General features: G+C 37.8%; 1 protein-coding gene across 1 annotated transcript in view; it reads right to left on the reverse strand.

The window, feature by feature from the left end:
- The window catches only part of Ccdc15 (coiled-coil domain containing 15), a 91,240-nt gene that overhangs the window by 54,506 nt on the left and 16,213 nt on the right, over nt 1-20,521 (reverse strand). Inside the window, 11 exon segments of the mRNA XM_027411809.2 lie at nt 5,041-5,144; nt 7,083-7,178; nt 11,492-11,614; nt 12,048-12,170; nt 13,141-13,263; nt 13,798-13,920; nt 14,715-15,455; nt 15,928-16,038; nt 17,351-17,473; nt 19,897-19,953; nt 19,956-20,012. Coding sequence (XP_027267610.2) covers nt 5,041-5,144; nt 7,083-7,178; nt 11,492-11,614; nt 12,048-12,170; nt 13,141-13,263; nt 13,798-13,920; nt 14,715-15,455; nt 15,928-16,038; nt 17,351-17,473; nt 19,897-19,953; nt 19,956-20,012 — 1,781 coding nt within the window.

The following is a 20,521-nucleotide window of genomic DNA, read 5'->3' on the forward strand; positions in this document are numbered from 1 at the left end:
CTGAGAATAAAAAGTTTAAGAAGTCTTGCCCTGATGATTCCTGCTTCACTCTCAGCAATATAATTAACATTTTTCAGTCTTCTTTTCTCCATCTGTCTGTCTTCTATTTATTAAACATTGTGGCAGTGATAAAGACTCTTTACTGTAATTTCTAGTAGATGCCAGACACAATATTAAGTCCTTTACATACATTTCTCCATTTCATTCAATCACCACACTACAGACAGGCATTATATCCATTTCAGAGGGCTAGGGAGATAGTTTTGTGGATAGAATGCTTGCAAGCATTAGGACCCATGTAAAAGCCAGGTATGGTAACCCTAGCACTGGGGGATGGAAACATGGAGATCCAAGGGGCTAGCCTAGACAAAACATCAAACTCTAGGTTCAGTGAGAGACTGTCTCAAAAATAGGGTGGAGAGTGAGAGAGGTAGACACCTGACATCATCCATCTCTGACTTCTATATGCCCTTACCTCCTCAAAAAAAAAAAAAAATACAGCTAAGATCATACTTAATGGCGAGAAATTATAAGCTTCCTTTCTAAGACCAGGAACAGCCAAGAATGGTTCTTCAACCATTTTCTCTCAACACTGCATTGGGAGTCTTGGCAAATGCAATCAGACAAGAAAAAGAAATAAAGGTTAGAGACTAGGAAGGAAATATCTTTGTTTAAAGATGATATATTCATCTACATAGGATTCTAAAAGAATCACCCAAACCACTCTTGGAACTAATAATAATAGCAGGGTTATTTAAAAAGGCATTTTCCTATATGTCAATAAGGAACATGGAAAAAGCAGATTGTAAAAAAGTATATTTATGTTAATAACAAAGAGAGAGAAAGAGAGAGAGAGAGAGAGAGAGAGAGACAGAGAGAGACAGAGACAGAGACAGAAGAATCGGAGAGATGGCTCAGCAGTTAAAAGCACTAACCACTCTTCCAGAGGACCCTGGCTTTGATTCCCAGCACCCACATGGAGGCTCACATTCCAGTTCCAGAGGCTCTGATTCCCACTTCTGGCCTATGTAGGCAACAGGCATGCTGGCATGTGGTACACAGACATACATGTAAACAAAACACACAAAATAAATAAAGAATTTTTTTTAAAAAAAAAACATGAGAAATTATAACTTATAACTTATAAATTATAAGTACTGCTGACATGCTAGTTTTTCCCAGCCTTGTCTATGGAGCACAGAAATCAGCACAATTCAGCAAGTGATCTTATGGACACATACACTAATTCTAAAGTTTGTGCTGAGGTAAAAAAAAACACCCCTTGTAGGTACCTATTGTAAAGTTACAATGTAAGAGGAGAAAAATGGAGGGCTATAACGCTCCAGATTTACTAAACACCTAGAATCATCAAGACTGTGTGGTATTTGCAAAAGGAATAAACAAATCAATAGGATAGAACAGAGATTTCATATATAGAAGTACATAAATACAATCAACTGACCTTTCACAAAGGAGCAAAAGCAACATAATGAAGAAGACACAGTCTTTTCAATAAATGGTGCTGGGAAAATCTGTGTATCCTCATGTAAAAAAATTACTTTAAACAAAGACCTTGTATTTCTTATAAAAACTTAACTCAAAATGTGCAGCCAGGCACGGCAGCACATACCTATAATCCCAGAGCTTCAGTGGCTAAAACAGAAAGATGATGAGTTTAAGGCCAATCTGGACTATATAGTAAGATCCGGTTTTCAAAAAACACAAAACAAAACAACAAAAACCCACCTCTAAACTAGGCATGGTGGAATCAAGAGTTGTGATCTCAGCACTGGGAGGTCCAAGTAGGAGGAAGAGCAGTTCAGGATCACTCTTAGATACACTGAGTTCTAGGCAAGCCTGGCCTTTGTCTTAAAAAGCAAAAACAAAACGCCCTCAAAAGAGATTATAGAGCCAAATATAAAAACCATATAGCTCCTAGAATATAACAGAACTGACAAGGCTATATGATTTAGCTATGGCAGAATTAATCCATGAAAAAGAAATGATAAGCTAGACCATTAAAATCTTCTGCTCTAAAAAAAGTATTGTCAAAAGAATGAAAAGACATGACAAAGACTGAAAGAAGGTATTTAAAAAGATTTTTACAAAGACCTCATGCTCAACATATATATAAAGTCAAAATAAGAAAACAATGTCCCTGGGAACAGAGAAATGGAGCTGGTGCTTCACCTCTCTGGACTTGCATACACAGTGCTGGAAGGTATCAGGCATGCTACTGTCAGAGAAAAGTAAACAACAACATGACCCAACTACAAACTTTGTTGCCTACAACAGACACCTGCTTGCAAGATATACTGTTGCAACAGTGGCACAACTGTTACTGGAGTAACCCACCACCGTTTGCTTGGTTTTAAGGCTCACTCCACAAAAGAGAACCCATACCTGACACTGCTAAAGTGGCAAAACCCAAGACTAGATAAGTCATGAGCCTAGAGGAAAACCTGGTACTATTACTCTGCAAAAGGAACACAGCAATAAAATGATTCTTACTACCCACAGAGAAGACATCACTCAACCCTCATCAGAGAAGATTCTTCCTGCAATAGATGAAAACCAACATGGAGACCCACAACTGGACAATGTGCAGAGAGTGAGAGACTTTGGAACAGTCAGCCATGTATAGGATATCTTTACCAAAGCCTTCCCCTCAAGGCACAGAGGTCTATGTGCAGAAGAGGCAGAAAGATTGTAACAGCCAGCCAGAGGTGGGGGATAACTCGAGGAAAAAGCATTTTCCAGACACAAGGCTAATACACATATGAACTCACAGGACCTGCAGTGGTTCAAACCAGACAATCCCATAACTGAGAAGGGGACATACACAGACACAAAGTCCCACCCCCAACCAAGAAGCTATTTGCAACTGACACTGATAGGAAAGGAAAACCAAGTTTTTTCAAATGGAATCTCTTTGGGTATATCAACCACACTCAAGGGCAGGCCCCATGCTCAGGAGTAGTTAACCAACACAAAACAGACTTTGTGTATGTGTGTGTGTGTGTGGGGGGGGGAGTGGTTAGTTTCTTTTATTAATTTGTTTTGATTTTTTATGTTGGTCTGTTTTGAGAGAGAGAAGAGCATAAAGTTGGATGGATAGGGAGGTGGGAAGAATCTGTGGGGAGTTGAAGGGAGGAAAGATATGATCAAAATATACTGTATGAAAAAAGTTAATAAAAATTAAAAATAGCCAGGCGTTGGTGGTGCACGCCTTTAATCTAGCACCAGGGAGGCAGAGGCAGGCGGATCTCTGTGAGTTCAAGGCCAGTCTGGTCTCCAGAGCGAGTGCCAGGATAGGCTCCAAAGATACACAGAGAAACCCTGTCTCAAAAAAACCAGAAAATAAAAAAATAAAAATAAAAATAAAAATAAAAAATAGACACAAATGACACAATCAAAAAATAGGCAACAGATCTGAATAAACATAGCACCAAGAAGATAGACAGATGGCAAGTTAAGCATATGAGAAGATACTGCATGCCATAGATCATCAGGAAACTGAAAGTTAAAACAGTGAGATACCACTGTTCTAATACATACTTATTAGAATGGTCAGACCCCAAACACTGACAACACCAAATGCTGACAAGAACTTGAGCCATACTTTGCATGTGACTCAGAAATAGCACTACTTCATATTTACCTAAATGAGCCAGTAATGTATGTCCTCAGAAAAATTCACACAGTAGTTGTTACAGTAGCTTTATTCAAAACTCTCAAATCTTTTGAGCAACAAAGATGTCCTTCAGTAGGCCAGACAATAACTTAACAGAGGTACATCAAGAGAGCGGATTATTGCTGGGCATTGAGGCCAGCCTGGTCTACAGAGAGTGTGCCAGGATAGGCTCCAAAGCTACACAGAGAAACCCTGTCTCGAAAAACCAAAAAAAAAAAAAAAGAGGGTAGATTATTATTTAACTTTTTCATATTTTTTAAAACAAGTTGGCTCACCAGTAAAGGTGTTTGCCACGAAGATTAACAATCTGAGTTTGATCCTTAGGATGGAAGAAAACTGACTTTCACAAGTTGCGTTCTGACCTAAACACGCATGAGTGCGCACACACACATAGACACACACATACACACACACAGACACATACCCACACACTACATTTTTAAAGAAACTGCTATCAACCTTAAAAACCTTAAATTCATATCAGTAACTACAGGAAACTAACCTGAAAAGATTATATTCACATTGAAGAAGGAGAAAGCACAGAGTCAGAGGAGAGGTAAGCAGTTGGCAGGGGTGAGGGTCTTGAGATGGAGGAAATGGCACAGCACAAGTTTCCATGGTAAGGAAATAATCTGCATGATATGTGCATGAACACATTTCATTACTACAACACCAAGAATGAATCTTAAAGCATGTCGCAAACTCTGGGTAACAGTGTGCTGATGTAGGCTCATCAACTGTAAGAAGCTGAACTAGTGAAGCTATGCCTGTCTGGGGGTACATGGGAGGTACATGGGAACTCAATTGCTCAATTTTGCTATCAACTAAAAACTGTTCTAAAAAATTAAGTCTATAAAAAAATCAAACAAGCAAGACATGGTAGTGCAACTGTAAGCTTAGCACTTGGGAGGCAGGCGCAGGGCAATGACTACAAATTTGAAGTTATCTTGATCTACAAAGTGAGTTCCAACAAAGTGAGACTCTGTCTCTAAAAGAAAAGAAAAGAAAGGAAGGAAGATATTATATATACACATATATAATAATATGTATGTGTATACTTACATCTTTAATACACATCTAGATCAAAAGTGACTATTTCTAAGCTCGGAAGACAAAACTACAAAATTACTGCCTGATTATTCCTCCTCTTCTTTTTTTTTTCTTTTGGGATAGTGAGTATTGTGGTAGCTGGAAATTGAACCTAGGGCATCATGAACGCTAAGGATGTCTTATCACTGAGATAAATCCCAAGTCCCAAACCTGATAACTTCTAGCCCTTAGTCTTAGCAAGCATTACATTACCTCAACTGTCACTGAAGCCTCAGAATGAGAATCACAGAACTTACCTTTCAATTCTCTTCTTCTGTTCCCTTTGTCTGTTTTGTTCTTTCACTTGTTCTCGCTCAATATCCATGAAAAGCCTCCTGTGTCTCAGGTATTGTTTTTGACGCTAAACGAAAAGAAGTTAAAATTATCTAGTCTGTTCACAGACATCTTTGCAAAGAAGGATAATATTCTTATTCTAAAGAGAAGAAAACTGTCAGATAACAGGGTTATATGTGATATATCATTAACTTCCTCTATATCAATAACAGTACATACAATAAGAAAATTATGTATATAGCTACTTTATTAATAGACAAACCACTGAAAGTGCAAATTTAGTTTACCCTTAGTAAAAGCTGAAATAGTTAACATCATCTGAAGAAAAAACAGTGTATTAGTTTGCCCTTAGTGTAGTCCATTTGTCAATAGTACCTAGGAAATTGTTATATTTGAGACAATAAGGTACCTACTATATTTACTCTGTGTTCTCAAGCAGTGTCATAAAAGCAGGGCCACAGAAAGAGAAAGGGAGGCATTTTATAATAGAACAATAGCCCATTTAACCTTAAAGACTAAAATCACATCACAAAGCCTAGCCACACATGATAAGGACAAGTGCAGAAAAGATGAAGTATGTCAGGGTATGATGCTCATAAACAGAATGAGTGTAATAAAAGCAAGTGCTACTCTAAGGTTCATGATCTGTTTATGCCTCCGGATTTACATATTCTCTTTCAAGGACACAAGCTACTCAGAGGGATGACATATCCATACACTAGGGCCAATAAATGACTTCTTTGGTAAAAGAATCTTCATATGAAGAATGATTTTCATTATTAAAGATGCATCAGAAAATGTTTCTTTTCTCATCTGATACTGCACATGGCCAGGATTTAAAATGGAGTACTTCTGATTGAAGGGGAAGGGAAGCCATACATTTAAAGCATTCCTCTAAGTAAGCTATAGTGGCAAATACATGCAAGCTAGAGAAATTCACTTGGATCACATCTTTGACTTCACACAAGTGCATCTTAAATCCTAGGAGCCTAAAAGAGAAGTTAAGCATATTATAATGTCTTAACATCTTTGGAATTCTGGAGCTTTTCTCTTCTTTCTTTTTTTTTAAATACATTTATTTATTTATTTATTTATTTTTGGTTTTCGAGACAGGGTTTCTCTGTGAGTTTGGAGGCTGTCCTGGAACTCGCTCTGTAGACCAGGCTGGCTTCGAATTCACAGAGATCAGTTTGCCTCTGCCTCCCAAGTGCTGGAATTAAAGGTGTGTGCCACGACTAAATACTTATTTTTGTGTGTATGGATGTTTTGCCTGCATGTATGATTATGCACCATGTATGTGCAGTGTCCACAGAGGAGTGGGTCAGATCCACTAGCACTGGAGTTACAGATAGTTGCGAGTCACCGTGTGGGTACTAGCAATTGAACCCAAGTCCTTCAGAAGAGTAGTCAGTGTTCTTAATGGCTGAGCCACCTCTCCAGTTACCTGATTTTTCTTTGAATATTTATTTTCATTTTATTTAACACATGTATTTCCTCTGTAAGTCACATAACAGCCTTCCCTTCCCTCTACTCCTTGTGCTAGGAGTTGAATCCACACTATAACCTTTCTACGCTTAGGAGTGATAGTAAATCAGCAGCAGAGTTGAGGGGGTATCTTAAACAGAGTAATCACCAACTTCTTAAAAAGCACAAAAATGGCACCAAGTACATTGCAAAAAGCTGCTTGTTTGTGATATGAGAGCCGAAACAGTCCAGCTGGCAGAATGCATTCTGGGTTATTCAAATCTTTCATGTCTCTTGTGCATGTTAGCAAAGTGTTTCTCCTGTAATGTATGCCTGTGTACCATCTGCACACAGTGCCTGCAGAGACCAGCAGGTATCAGATCTCCTGACACTGGAAACACAGATGGTTGTGAGCCTCCATTTAGGGGCTAGGAACTGAACTTAGGTTCTCTCCAAGGGCAGCATGTGCTCCTGACTGCTGAGCAGACTCGTGAACTGCTTCCAACCTCACACAGAATGCAGAAGCCACACCATTGCATACCTCTTTCTTTTCTTCTTCTTGATCCACTCCAGACTGAAATGCCAGCAGAGTTTGGTACTCAGTGCTCAGTCCCGACCGATACTCCTCAGACACCTGCTACAAAGTCCAGTTTACACAAAGTGACAAAAGGCCAAAACTTCTGTGAACCCTCTTGACATGTCTGTCCACTGACTCTTCCTGTAACTGGTATGGCATGGGAGAAACTGGGGCTCATCACCTACTGTATCTTCTAGAAAAGTCATGTTAGTTGGTACACCTACCTGGACATTTTATGTCAAGTAATAATTTTTACTTTTAAAAGAGAAAAAATACTTTAAAAATCTTTATTTTAAAAGTTATTTATCTTTAGTACTAGAGGCAGGACTAAGGAACTAGACTGCTCCTGGTAACAGGATTTTTTGGAGGTGATGAAAATGTTCTTATTTTGACTGTGGTAAGGTTTGACAAACCTATAAATACTCACACAATACTGAATTGTACATTTAACTAATCTTCATTATCTGTAGTCACTGTCATATTTACAAACTTGCCTACTCGTTCAAACCTATACATAACCCCAGCTTATATAGTCCTTGGCAGGCATGCAGAGACATGAAAGATCAGAGTAACAGAAACACACGCTGCCAGCTGGGACTCTCTTTATTTCAGCTCTCTTATCATCAACAAGCATCCTTTCGGCAATCTACTTGGTGACAAATTTGATGTGTTTTTGTGATTTTTGTTAGTGATTTCTCTGGTTAAGATGATATATATGATCACTTCCAAGCATAGGAAAGATGTGGTGTGAATTTAATTCCTAACACAAGGCCCACATGTGTGCATGTTGGGGGCGGGGGTTTGTTGTTATAATATGCCTTACAGAGAAAACACATGTTAAGCGATCAGCCACATATATTTTCTTTTTGTGGTGCTGGGGATGAAACCTGGGAGCTGTGCATGTGAAGCAAACACTCTACTGCTGAGTTATCTTTCCAATCCAAACCATGTAAACTAAATCAGGACCTTTACACAGAAATATCTAAAACAAATGGAATAGGTTTATTACCTAAATGACTATAAATAAGCCCTGGTACATACGGTCAAATGCTCTAAATAAGGAAATCAAGGCCATTCAGTGGGGAAAAGATAGTCTCTTCAACTAATAGTATTGGGGAAATGGCTATTCATATGCAAAAAAAGAGGAAGGTCGACCCTTAGCATATATTATCTACAAAAATTAACTCAACATGAATCAGATCAAGAGACGTAAACATAAGAAAGCAAACTATAGAATGACTAGAAGAGGGGAAAGCTATTTAACACCAGATCTGGCAATTTCTTGAATATGACATTAAAAATATAGGAACTATTTTTTTTAAAAAAGAATTGGATTATCTTAATATGTGCATACAAGTGAACACTCTCGAGTAAAAAGGTAACATAGGAAATGGGAGAAATCGTCAAATCTGATATGCCTGGCATATGAAATGTCCCCCGATATGCTCATATACTGTTCCCCAGCTGCAGTGCTATTTTGGAAGGCTCAGGAAAGGTTATGAGGCAGGGCCTCCTTGGAGGAAGTAGCCCATTGGCAGTGTGACTTTCAAGGGTATTCTGGGTCTCCAGTCCCTTCCTCTTTCTGTCTACCATGACTTGAACACCCCTTTCTCCCACATATTTCTGCCACAGTGATGTTCTGCCCAGGAACCTGGGACCAAGCAACCACAGAGTGATCCTTTCAAAATCATAAGCCAAAATAAACCTTTCCCCCTTTAAGTTATTATCCCAGAGACCAGAAGTACTACAGACACAGAACTGACAGATCAGTTAAGTCACACATACACTGGAAGTCTGCTAACTGAAACTGAACAGGTTAACTCACACCCTGGCAAGAGATTTTTCACTGTTTCTGTTTTGCCTAAATGACACTGAAGTCAGCTTTGCCTAAAAAGAAAAATAAAGGAAAATGCCCAAGAAAGCCACTGGCAGGGTGACTTCCTATTTATTAGCATTAGGTTTACAGGAACCAGGAATGCCTGGTATTCCTGGTGACCTATGGAAAGCATCAAAATCATGTCAACACAATTACAACAAGAATTAATTGCCAGGTTAGGGGTAGAGTCCCACGGTAGAATACTTGCCCAGCATGCATGAGGCCCTGGTTTCCCAGAACAAACACACAAAAGCATTAATCATCAGTCCAGTGCTCACCTGACTATAGCTAAAGTTAGACTCCCAGAACCAACACGTACACTTTCTAGCCTATAACCCCTGACAAGACAGAACTTGGGTGTTAAAGTTTCCATCTCCCACTTGCTAACTTGTTACCAATAAAGCTTTCTCCCATCACTGTCTCTTTAGCTATTGCCTTCAGCAGAAGCAGGAGACATTTCACTGTCATATACTCCTCTTCATTACAGCATTATACAGGAAACAACCCAAGTGTCCATCAATGGGTGAATAAATATACAAAATGCAACACACACAAAAATAGTATTACAGATTTTAAGGTGAAAATACTGTACTATGCTATGACATTATGCTAAGCAAAGCAGAACAGTCACAAGAGGACAAACACTGAAGGAAGCCACATCATGAGGTATGTAAAAACAATCAGACTCAGAGATTGGAAGCAGGGCGGTGAAGGAGGAGGGAGAGAGGGGCTTTAATTTAATTGGTATGAAGCTCCAGATATGGTTTCAGATTTGTAAGGTTAGAAAAGTTCAATGACAGACAGGTGACAGGCTAAATAACAATGTGAAAGTGCTTATGCCACAGGAGGCTATGTTTGACAATGTTCCAAGTGAGCTGAGTGGTGGCCTAAACCTGTAACCCTAATACGTGGAGACTGAGGCAAGATTTCATGGCCAAGGCCAATCTAGGATATACATGGAGACTCTGTTTCAAAATTTCAAAAATATATTCATATTATAGATAAAATGATTTAAATGGTGAATTTTGTATTTACCACAATTTGAAAAAATTTAAACATTCATTTATTGTGGGGGAGGGAGCAGATTTTTGTGGGGTCTGAGGGAGGGTTAGTTCCATGTATTCATGCTGGCCTCAAGCTTGCTACGTTATCGGAGGATGACCTTGTAGTTTAGTCTTCCTGCCTACACCTTTCCAGTGTCAGAACTACAGGTCTGCAACACCTCACCCAGTTTATGCAGGGTTGCAGATCAAACCACAGGCTTTTACATGTACTAATCAATCAAGCATTCTACTAACACCCCAGCCTTTCTGTATATTTCTAGTGTCTAAAGGGTCTGTAAGAATTTATTCATCCATTACATTTATATATCCAACATTTTGTTTTAAAAGCTTTACAAAGTTTTCATCATACAGAACAAGAAACACAGACTTGTTTTGGCTTAGTTTCAGAGGTGTCAGCCTATGTTCACGTGGCTGTGTTGTTTCTGGGCCATGTATTTGTAAGACACATCATCAAGGTTGGATAATGCAGTAGAGGAAAATGAAACATTTCACAGTGAATAGGAAGAACCAGAGTGAGACAGGCAGAGGCTGAGAACAAGGTACATCCTTCCAAGACACACTCTGTGATGTTCTTCTACACTAGACCCCACCTCCTAATAGCCCATTTAGAAGGCCAGTTAGTCCTCGAGAGCACCGCCATGGGGACCCAGCCTTCAAATGAGCCTTTGGGGACATTTTACACCTAAATCCTAACAGAAAGAATCAATGAAGGAAAAATGGGAGACTATCCAGACCAAGGAAAAAACAAATGCAAAAGACCCAACTCAGAGAAGGGCCTCACCCTTCAGACCATCAATGACAATGTTGAAGAAGCCATGATAGTACTCCCTTAAGCCAACCTTACAGGCCAAACTAAAAGTCCCAGGAGCAGCAGTTCAGTCCTGAAGCTTTGGCTGTGGCCTGCTTTCTGCCCTTCTTCAGATTGTTGTGACACATTTAATGAGACCACGAGAAAATGTCTTGATTTCTTTCAGGCACCCTAACACTACTAGTTACCTAGAGCCTTTGATCCTAAAATACATAAAACCACAAACAGAAATCATTTGAAGAGTAGTAGAATTTTAGAAGGAATACATAAGATATCAGATGAGCCATAAAGAAATCTTAATAGACCACAACCTTGTGACATTTCTTGAAACATTAGAGATCTTAAATTCAACATCCCCAAACTTTGGCCAACACCACCCTATTAAATTCCAGCACAAGCTCTGAAATAAAACAATCTTCATAGCAATGTGGGTTTTTCTTTTGTTGGTTTTTTTTGTTCTGGAACTCATTCTGTAGACTAGGCTGGCCTTGAACTGACAGAGATCCACCTGCCTCTGCCTCCTGAGTGCTGGGGTTAAAGGCATATACCACTTCCTGGCTACAACACAGTTTTTGATCAGCCTCCCTGCTTTCAGGTTAAAAGGTATCTGTAATAGCACACATACCTGTCGCCTGTTGCATGTGCCTCTCTGGTGTCTGGGTGGAAGACGTTCACAACCACCAAGATGCAAATCCTCTTGACACCTTTCAGCTGTATTAACAGATGGCTCCTGCCTAAAATGTAAGCTCTGAAACACACATCAATTTATGTAAATGGTGACATAATAGTGAAAATACTACAGCCTTAAGTAAGAGTCCCAGGTAATCTAAATAAGCCAGAGTGTTGTGATCTGTTATACCATAAAAGTAGAAATATTTCTTGTTACTATCAATCTCAATACCACCTGCAAAACAACCTTAAATTTTACCTACAAAACAAGGATCATATCAGTATCTATCTCCCAGATTATTGTGAGAATTCAGTGAGATGCATACAAGCTTCTAAAACCATTTTGGCTATTATTAATACTTCATGAAAGTAAGCTATCATTTTAAAAATGTTAGTATTAAAAAAGATAATGACATTAATGTCTTTGTTAGTAATATAACTCTAAAAAGCCCAGCCCAAACACCTAACTTACTAAACTCCTTTTAAACTTACTAAACTCCACTCCACTCTACCTGATTGATGGCAGAGCCTGAATCCTGGATTTCGTGTAAACCACATCTGTAGCTCTCTGGATATAACTCCTTTCTCCATCTTTCATCTATCATATCACATGATGTCTGTTCACAGCTCCTGTACTAAAAAAACAACATAAATATTAATATAAATTGCCAAAACAGGAGGATAACATCTACCGCAGCGATTAAAGCTTATGATGACAACTGAAGTAGTTTTTAATTGGAATGGCAAACAGAACCAAAGAACAGTCTGTTTCTGTTCTTTGCCCATTATTGACCTTAACACTTCATGCCTCAAGCGATTACTGTACTGCCTGTCAAGTCCTGGGCCCAAATCTAAGCAATTTGTTCTTTGCAGCATATTCTTCACTACATTCATTTCTGCTTATCCTCCCAGACAGGCTAGCTCTCAAATACTGTGCTAAGCATGTGTACAGTCCTCTTGCAATCCTTCATTTCTCCCAAGATGAAGTCCTTCTGATACACTTGATCAAAAGGAACTACAAAACCGTCTCAACAGAAACGATGGGCTCATTATAATACAGAAGAAAATTCTAGAGTCATAACAGAACAGAGGGTGTATGTGTGTGTCTCATAAAAAAATTCCAAACATACAATGAAGTAGGAATAAAACAGCATAATGAATCCTTTATAGCTCCCTTACTAGCAACCATTATTTTTTTCATGTATATCTTCTCCAACTTTTCAAAAAATTTACTTTATATGTGTAAGTGTTTTGCATGTGTATGACTGAGTACTACATGTGTGCCTGGTGCCTGGAGAACTCAGAAGGGGACACTAGATCTCTTGAAACTGGAGCTATAGAAGGTTGTGAGACACAGTGTGGGTGCTGGAAATTGAACCTGATTCCTGAGCCATCTCTCTAGCACCTTCTCCAGCTTTTTTCAGGAGTATTTTAAATTTAGTCACAGATTATTTTAGCACATTTCAAAATACCTAGACATTTCACTCTCAGTCATAAGTTTATGTATTCCATATACAAGCCAGCTTAATAAATCCTGATTGAAGTGATGGTTTTTTTTTTCTTTTTCAGGAGTTATATGGCCCTCAATCTATAGGCGCCCTCTACCTGTTCTCTATGGAAGATCTGGTCCTGGACCTGAGGTGGAGCATACTGATGACACTCCAGAGGTAACTCCTCATCCTCTCTTTCACCTTCCACGAAAGTTGAGAGCTGCTTGAGAAACATGTCCTGAAAGAAAACAGAAACAATAAAAATGGCAATAATAATATAATAATAATCAATTAACCAGGGTAATAGGCTAGTCAATCTTACAGGCATCAGGGGGAACTCTGTAGAAATCTTGATGCTCTGGAGCCGGTAACAATGCTACACTTTTAATCCAACTCTATAGATTTTAATTCTTAATCCTAAATCACACACAGGAGTCTAACAAACTCACCAAACCTTAAAATAGCTTAAGGTCTACTACCATTTCTTGCACTCTTCATATTGGGGCAATAAATTTGTGATAATATGGTGGGATTCAGCAATAGAGAATAATCCTGGTCAATTAAAACAGACTGACTTTTGAGTGGGAGAATTTATATGACTTACAGATTATTAAAGCAGAGTCATTTGTACCATTAGATACAAGATAGAACAGGAAAAAAAAAAAGAAGAATTGAATTGTTAAGGGTTTACACTCTGTGTTCATCTTTCTTAACACAAAGTGTCATTCTAATAGGACTTAGAATAGGCCCCACTAATACCACTCTACCCTACCTGGTCTCTGATAAAATCTTGGACTTGTGATTTGGAAGGTAGACACTGATAAGTTGCCTGAAAAAAGATTTCTCTGCCTTTCCCATTTGTCTTATCAGAGAATGGATCCTTAAAGTTTACTTCCTAAAAGGGAAGAAGAATTGTCCATCAGAAATAGTATGAAAAAAATAATAGTTAAGACTTTGGTGAGAACCTCAGGGTAATTTTTAAATTCAGAGTAATGTAATATAATGGCAGAAGGCCATGCTTTGCCAGTTCTCAAGTTCAGCTGAGTCTTTGCAAGATCTAAACTAAACTTTAAACAGTTAAATTTCTGCTAATCTCTGTCCTTCCTCAGCTCTACCTTGCTCCTGATGGAGACCTGATGGTGCCCACACAGATCTTGACAGACATTAGAGGAAGTGCTTCTCTCCCTGTCTACCTCTCAGAGCTGATTCTGGCTTTGCCATATTTGCTTTAAAAAGAACAAACACAATGGATTGATTGCTTAGTTAAGAAATAGGCTGGCTTACACTGTCAGTTTGGTTGAGTACAACCCTAAGTACTGTTCTCTCTACACAGTCCCTTCTTCCTCTGGCTCTAAATGGTCCCTAGCAGAGACTTGGCCTGGAATCTGTGTTGAAAGATACAGTTGGGTACTTCTGGGCTATGACTATTTCCAAATTCCAGATGCTAAAACAGATGAGGGCTACCAGACATATTTATCCTAATAAGAATTATTTTTTACATATAAATCTCTCAGATACAGGAAATATATTGCTGACATTACTTTAACATTTTGAGTTTAGAAAAATCAATCAGGAAACTGCTGTTTCCAGCTAGGAATCTCCAACTCAACTGGAGAAGAATCTCTGCAGGTCCTATTGCAAACCAGAAGTCACTTATGTCTTGTTGTAGCCCCTTCCTGCTCCATTCACCTGATTTTGGAGTGGAAAATCCTGCTCCTGATATTTGTGTAGATTATTCTGGTCTTTGGAAAGAACATCATGATGCTGACATTTAGGAAGAACATGCAGACCTCTTTGGTCCTGATATATAGGTAAAATATACTGGTGTCTGGGCAGGAAACTCTGTTCTTCAGGTGAGAGATCCTCGTTTTGGCATTTGAGTAGATGACTCTGTTCTTCGGGTAAAGCAAGCTGGTTTCTAGGTACCTGGTCTGCTGGTAGAAAATTCTGGTCCTGACATTTCGGTAAAACATTCCAGTATTTAGAGAGACCACGGTGGTCTTTGGGTAAAGAGTCCTGCTCTTGGCATTTGGGCAGAAAATCCTTGTATCTGGATAGAAAGGCCTGATTTGGGGGTAGATGATCCTGGGCTTCCAACTCAATATTCCCATCTAGCTCAACAGTCTGGGTTTTAAAAATGCCCTTAATTTCTGTCCTAAGAGCCTGGCCTTCGGGCTCTGTGGTCTTAAACTCGGTTCCAGTGGCCTGGGTGATTGGCTCAACCCCTGGAGCTTTAGGTTCAATACTCGAAGCTTTGGGCTCAACATTAAGGACATCTATCACATCACTCTGTGATTCTGGACGGTTGCCTTGAACTTCTACAAAATAATCCTGGGATTCTGGAAGAACAGCCTGAAGGCTATGAAGATTTAATTGCTTTTGTTCATCTTCTTTTATCACAACAACTAATGGATTTTTGAATTTCACTTTCTAAAAGGAAATATAAAAAACAACAAACACAGACTGTTAGGTGGTAGCAAAAATCCAGATTTTCCATAAGAATTCTAAAATAATCTTAAATGATATCATAATTTAACAAAGCTAGAAGGGTGAAACCTTAGTATTTATCCAATTTAAAATAACCTGAGTCAACAATCCTAAATCCACTATAAATCCCTAATTCAAGTCAGTTTTTTTTTTTTTAAAAAACAAAAACAAAACTTTTTTGCATTACTGGTAACTAAAGCAGGGCTTCATGCATGTTGACACTCTACCACTGGGGTACATATTCAATCCTCTTCTTATTTTGGGATAAATTCTCTCAAAATTGTTCAGGCTGGTCTTGAACTCATGTTATATCCAAGACTGACTTTGAACTTGTAATCTTTTTGCTTCAGTCTCCCAAGTAGCTAAGATTATAAGTCTATGACCCAAGATCATAAGTTTACTTTTATGGTTTTACCTGAACTTTGCTGAGAGCCTTTTCTTTGTCTTCAGAAAGAAGAACCTGCTGGTGACCCAACAACAAATCTCTCTCCTTCTCACCTGTCACAATTTCCCCACAGCCAAGGTCCTAAAGAAAAAGCAAACATTTAAAAAAAAAAAAAAAAAACAAAAATCCCACTAAATGTAGCTATTACAAGTAGAAACCATATATTTACAATAAAACTTGAGAACAATAAGACTTTAGAAACCACAAACAAGTCTAGCAGAACAATATATTCAAATGTAATTAAATATTTATACAGTACAAGGCTGTGCACTTAAAACTATAAAACACTATTAAAAAGAAATTAAAGATCTAAATGCATGAAGAGATATCCCACATTCAGACTGGGAGGCAATATTGTTCTTTGACAATGGCTGGATTTGGTGGGCAATTTGGTGGTCCCAGAGCTTTAAAGGTAGAAACAAAAGTCCATGAGTTGAGACCAGCCTGAACTGAAACCTTATTGAATGCATATACACACATTTATAATACACACTGGCACATTTCCAACACTGTAGCTCACAAGTGGATCTACAGACTCAAGAATTTTGATATATGCCAGCTGGTTTAAAAGTAAACAAACAAAAAAAAAACACCACCACAAAAAAAAACCTCCAAAAAACAACAAAAAAAAAAAACCTGAATTAACAAGCAAATCATACAGACACAAAGAATATTTAAAAGATGAGGGGTAAGAAACAAACCCTCACATTTATAATGAACTGACATCTGACAAGGGTACCAGGACAAAGAATAACTCTTTAATAGATGATAATAAGGGCCGGGCAGTGGTGGCACATGCCTTTAATCCCAACACTCGGGAGGCAGAAGCAGGCAGATCTTTGTTGAGTTCAAGGCCAACCTGGTCTACAGAGCAAGTTCCTGGAAAGGCTCCAAAGCAACCCAGAGAAACCCTGTCTTGAAAAAAAAAAATGATATTAAGATAACTGGGTATCAACAGAGAAAAGGAATGAAGTGGACCCCTTCTTCAATTCACTCATGAAATCAACTAAAGATTAATATAGACCTCAAAGTAAGAGCTAAAATTGTAATATACTTAGAAGACCTAGGAATAAAAGTTCATGACCCCATGTAATCAATGGCTAGGAGATACAACACTAAAAGTGCAAGCAACAAAAGACGACAATAAATTAGACCACTCTAAAACTAAAATTTAGGGCCTATAAGTGATGCTATCAATAAAGTGAAATGATAGTCTATAGAAAGAGAGAAGTTCACATTTGTCTACAGTCTAATAAGAGAAATGTATTCTCAACATAGAAGGAACATTTAAACCTTTACAATAAAAAGATGATCCAATTGAAAAATTTCAATAGACATTTTCTTCACAAGAGATACTAATGGGCAATAAGCATCTGTATCTACATTTCCCTACCTGATTTTCCATAAAGTTCTGGTAATGCACTGTAGTTAAAGGGCCTTCATGGATCTTACAGGGAGGTTCCTCTCTTGTTTCTTTATTTATCTTGATGCATGCAGGTTTCCTAAGAAGTGCTTTCTGGGGAGGTAAAACAAGCCAACCCATATATAAATAGTCTAGGGAAAGTAATGTTCTCATGATACTCTCTTAATCTTTATTAATCATCTAGAATAATCTTAGTATCTTAGAATATTATTATTTTTACTTTGACCATACAAATAGATCACATGTCAACATGTGGAATAAAATACACTGGAAGAATTATAAACTTTAGAAATGACAACTTGCAGTTATTCCCGCTACTAAAGATTACAGAAGACTTGTAATTTCAGTCTTGGCAACCTGACAAGGGTCAAACAAGAACATGTACTTGTATCTCAAATTTTGAATGACAGTAACAATAAGATAAGATGTAATATCACTAAAGTCTAATAAGAAAATGAAGGCAGAATTTAACTGAGTTACAATGCAGTTCTTTCTGATTTGGTAGTTTCTGCTTCACACATACATGAAAGTGAACACAGGTCAGATATAAGTAAAAGTATTTATGTAAGAAAAGTTTCACACCAGGTGGTGGTGGCACACACCTTTAATCCCAGCACTTGGGAGGCAGAGGCAGTCAGATCTATGTGAGTTCTAAGCCTTGATCTATTAAGCTACACAGAGAAAATGTGTCTTGAAAGACAAAAAGAGAAAAGAGAGGAAAAGAAAAGAAAACTTTCACTAATTTCACAGATCATTCACAGTTATGTGGAGTGGATATATTTCTGTTCTTTTGTCTGGAAAAAGCACATGGTATTCTCCGGAAACAGACATCAAGTTTGAACTCATTATCGTTATAATAATAAAATTATACTCATGGCACCTCTGACGTATGAAACTGGTTTGTACAAGGATGTTATCTCAGGATTAATTCTCTCTTCTACAGGATTAATTATTTTAGTCAGGTCAGTGAACAGCACTTTCTCTGGAAAAACAATTGAAAGGCCTGAGTATATTTCAAACAATGTAAAACATCAGTCTCTAAAAACTTTTTCCTGGCTTATTAAGTATCCAGTCTTTTTTCTAATAGTACCTGCCAGTGACTCTAGTACTCCAAATCCATAGCAGGTTTGAGAATATGCAAGACACAAAAGAAAAGGTGTTTCAAAAGCCACAACAGGATACTAGGAAAAGAGGACCATATGATTATATCTGGGGCAGAAGCCCACTTGCTTTTTAAACTTAATTTATAAATTTTTAATTAATACTGAAGAGAGAGACAATCATAGTACAGTATCCAGCCAATACCAACATAGAGACAGATGCCTTCGATGTCTGTGTTGAGACACTTAAGAAAAACAACCCACCTATGTGGTGGCAGTTCCTTAAGACTGTCACCTAATGAGTGATGTTGTAGCCTTTGTATAAGTCTACTCTATGATTTTATATGATAAAGAAATCATCGAGCAACACATTTCCCTGAATGTATTGCTGTAGTTAAGCAACACAGAATGTGTATGGTCCATGCCATATGCCAAGTCATTTAGAATTAAATGAATTCCTTTATTAAAAGTAGTACTTATGTCAAGCAGTGGTGGCACACACCTTTAATCCCAGACCTTAGGAGGCAAAGGCAGGGACCTCTGTGAATATGAGACCAGCCTGGTCTACAGAGCAAGTTCCAGGACAGCCAGGGCTACACAGAGAAATGCTGTTTCGCAGAAACCAAAACAACAAAAATCCAAATGTTAACATGTTGGTGAAAATAAGGACAGAGATCCCTCAGGGGGCTTCTGTGCTAGTAGGGAAGTATATAATAAAAAAGTAAACAGTGAGAATCTAAAATGAGAAGTGTGATACAGAAAAATGAATCAGACAAACATTTGGACAGCTATGGTGCAGGAAGTTAATACTGGTCTTCCTTTCCTTCCTTGTACTTGCTGGGAATCAAATCCAGGGCCTCACAGTTTTGTGTAATATTATAGATAACTTTTATTTCCTTGTCTTCTTTTTAAAAATTTTGTAATATATGTTTTACCTTCTAGTAAGGAAACAGTGAATACTATTGTTTGCTTTGTTTTTCAAGACAGGGTTTCTCTGTGTGGCTTAGCTGTTCTGGAACTCACTTTGTAGACCAGGCTGGCCTCAAACTCAGAGATGTAGAGATGTGCATAATTCTGCCTCCTGGGTACTGGGATTAAAGGCATGTTAAAAAAAAAATATATATATATATATATACATATGTATTTAAAATTAAGATTATAGAATATGTAACTTTATATCTTACTTTTTTTCAGTTAAAAGTTTTCCCTGGCCTTCAGATATTATTTGAAAATATGATTTTTTTTAAAGGAATGGCTGTGTTTAGATATATCTTAATTTACTCAAGCATTTCTTATTAAAGGATATTGAAGATTATTTTAATTATTTTGCTTTTCTAAATTATATTAATATAAAAATAAATTCCTAGCTATATTTTCACATTTTTTTTTAAAACAACACACTGGAAATTAATTTACCTCTTGGGTAGGAGAGCTTTTCCTTCTACCATTTAGAAACACTGATGTCTTTTTTTTTTACTCACAGTTTTAAAGGATGCCAGCTGGTGACGGGCCTGCTTCATAGTCTGACTAAGCTGCCAGGAAAGGTGGAGAAAAGAAAACAAAAACAGGTTAAAGTCTTAATACCAAATGCACCGAGCGTCCCAACAGGAAGACAGGTCCCTATTACTGAAAGATGCCAGACTCGGGACAAAGGATTACTTGCAAGGGAGACTTTGGTCTGCTGACAGTGCTTTATACTATTGCTGTCTCTGTTCTGAGATAAAATGGGGTAACTTCATAACTTGATTTAAGTTCTATTAAGCAAATCTATTGAAAATTATATATGCCTTTTATACATAAAATGTCAGAAAATATTACCTAAATATACTTAGAAATTATTGAGCAAATACAGTTCTTCTATTCATCTTGCATAAATGTTTGTATTACTCCTTGCTATACAACTCCATACCTAGAGTTTACACAACTCCCCTAAAACTCTTATTTTCTTATTTACATGAACCTTAACCTATCTCATCTGAAAACTAACACTAGCCTTTTAGTCCTCCCAAGTATCTTAGTTTCATTTCTGTTGCTGTGATAA

This window comes from Cricetulus griseus, chromosome 4 (genome assembly GCF_003668045.3).
Source record: "Cricetulus griseus strain 17A/GY chromosome 4, alternate assembly CriGri-PICRH-1.0, whole genome shotgun sequence".
Classification (NCBI taxonomy): domain Eukaryota; kingdom Metazoa; phylum Chordata; class Mammalia; order Rodentia; family Cricetidae; genus Cricetulus; species Cricetulus griseus.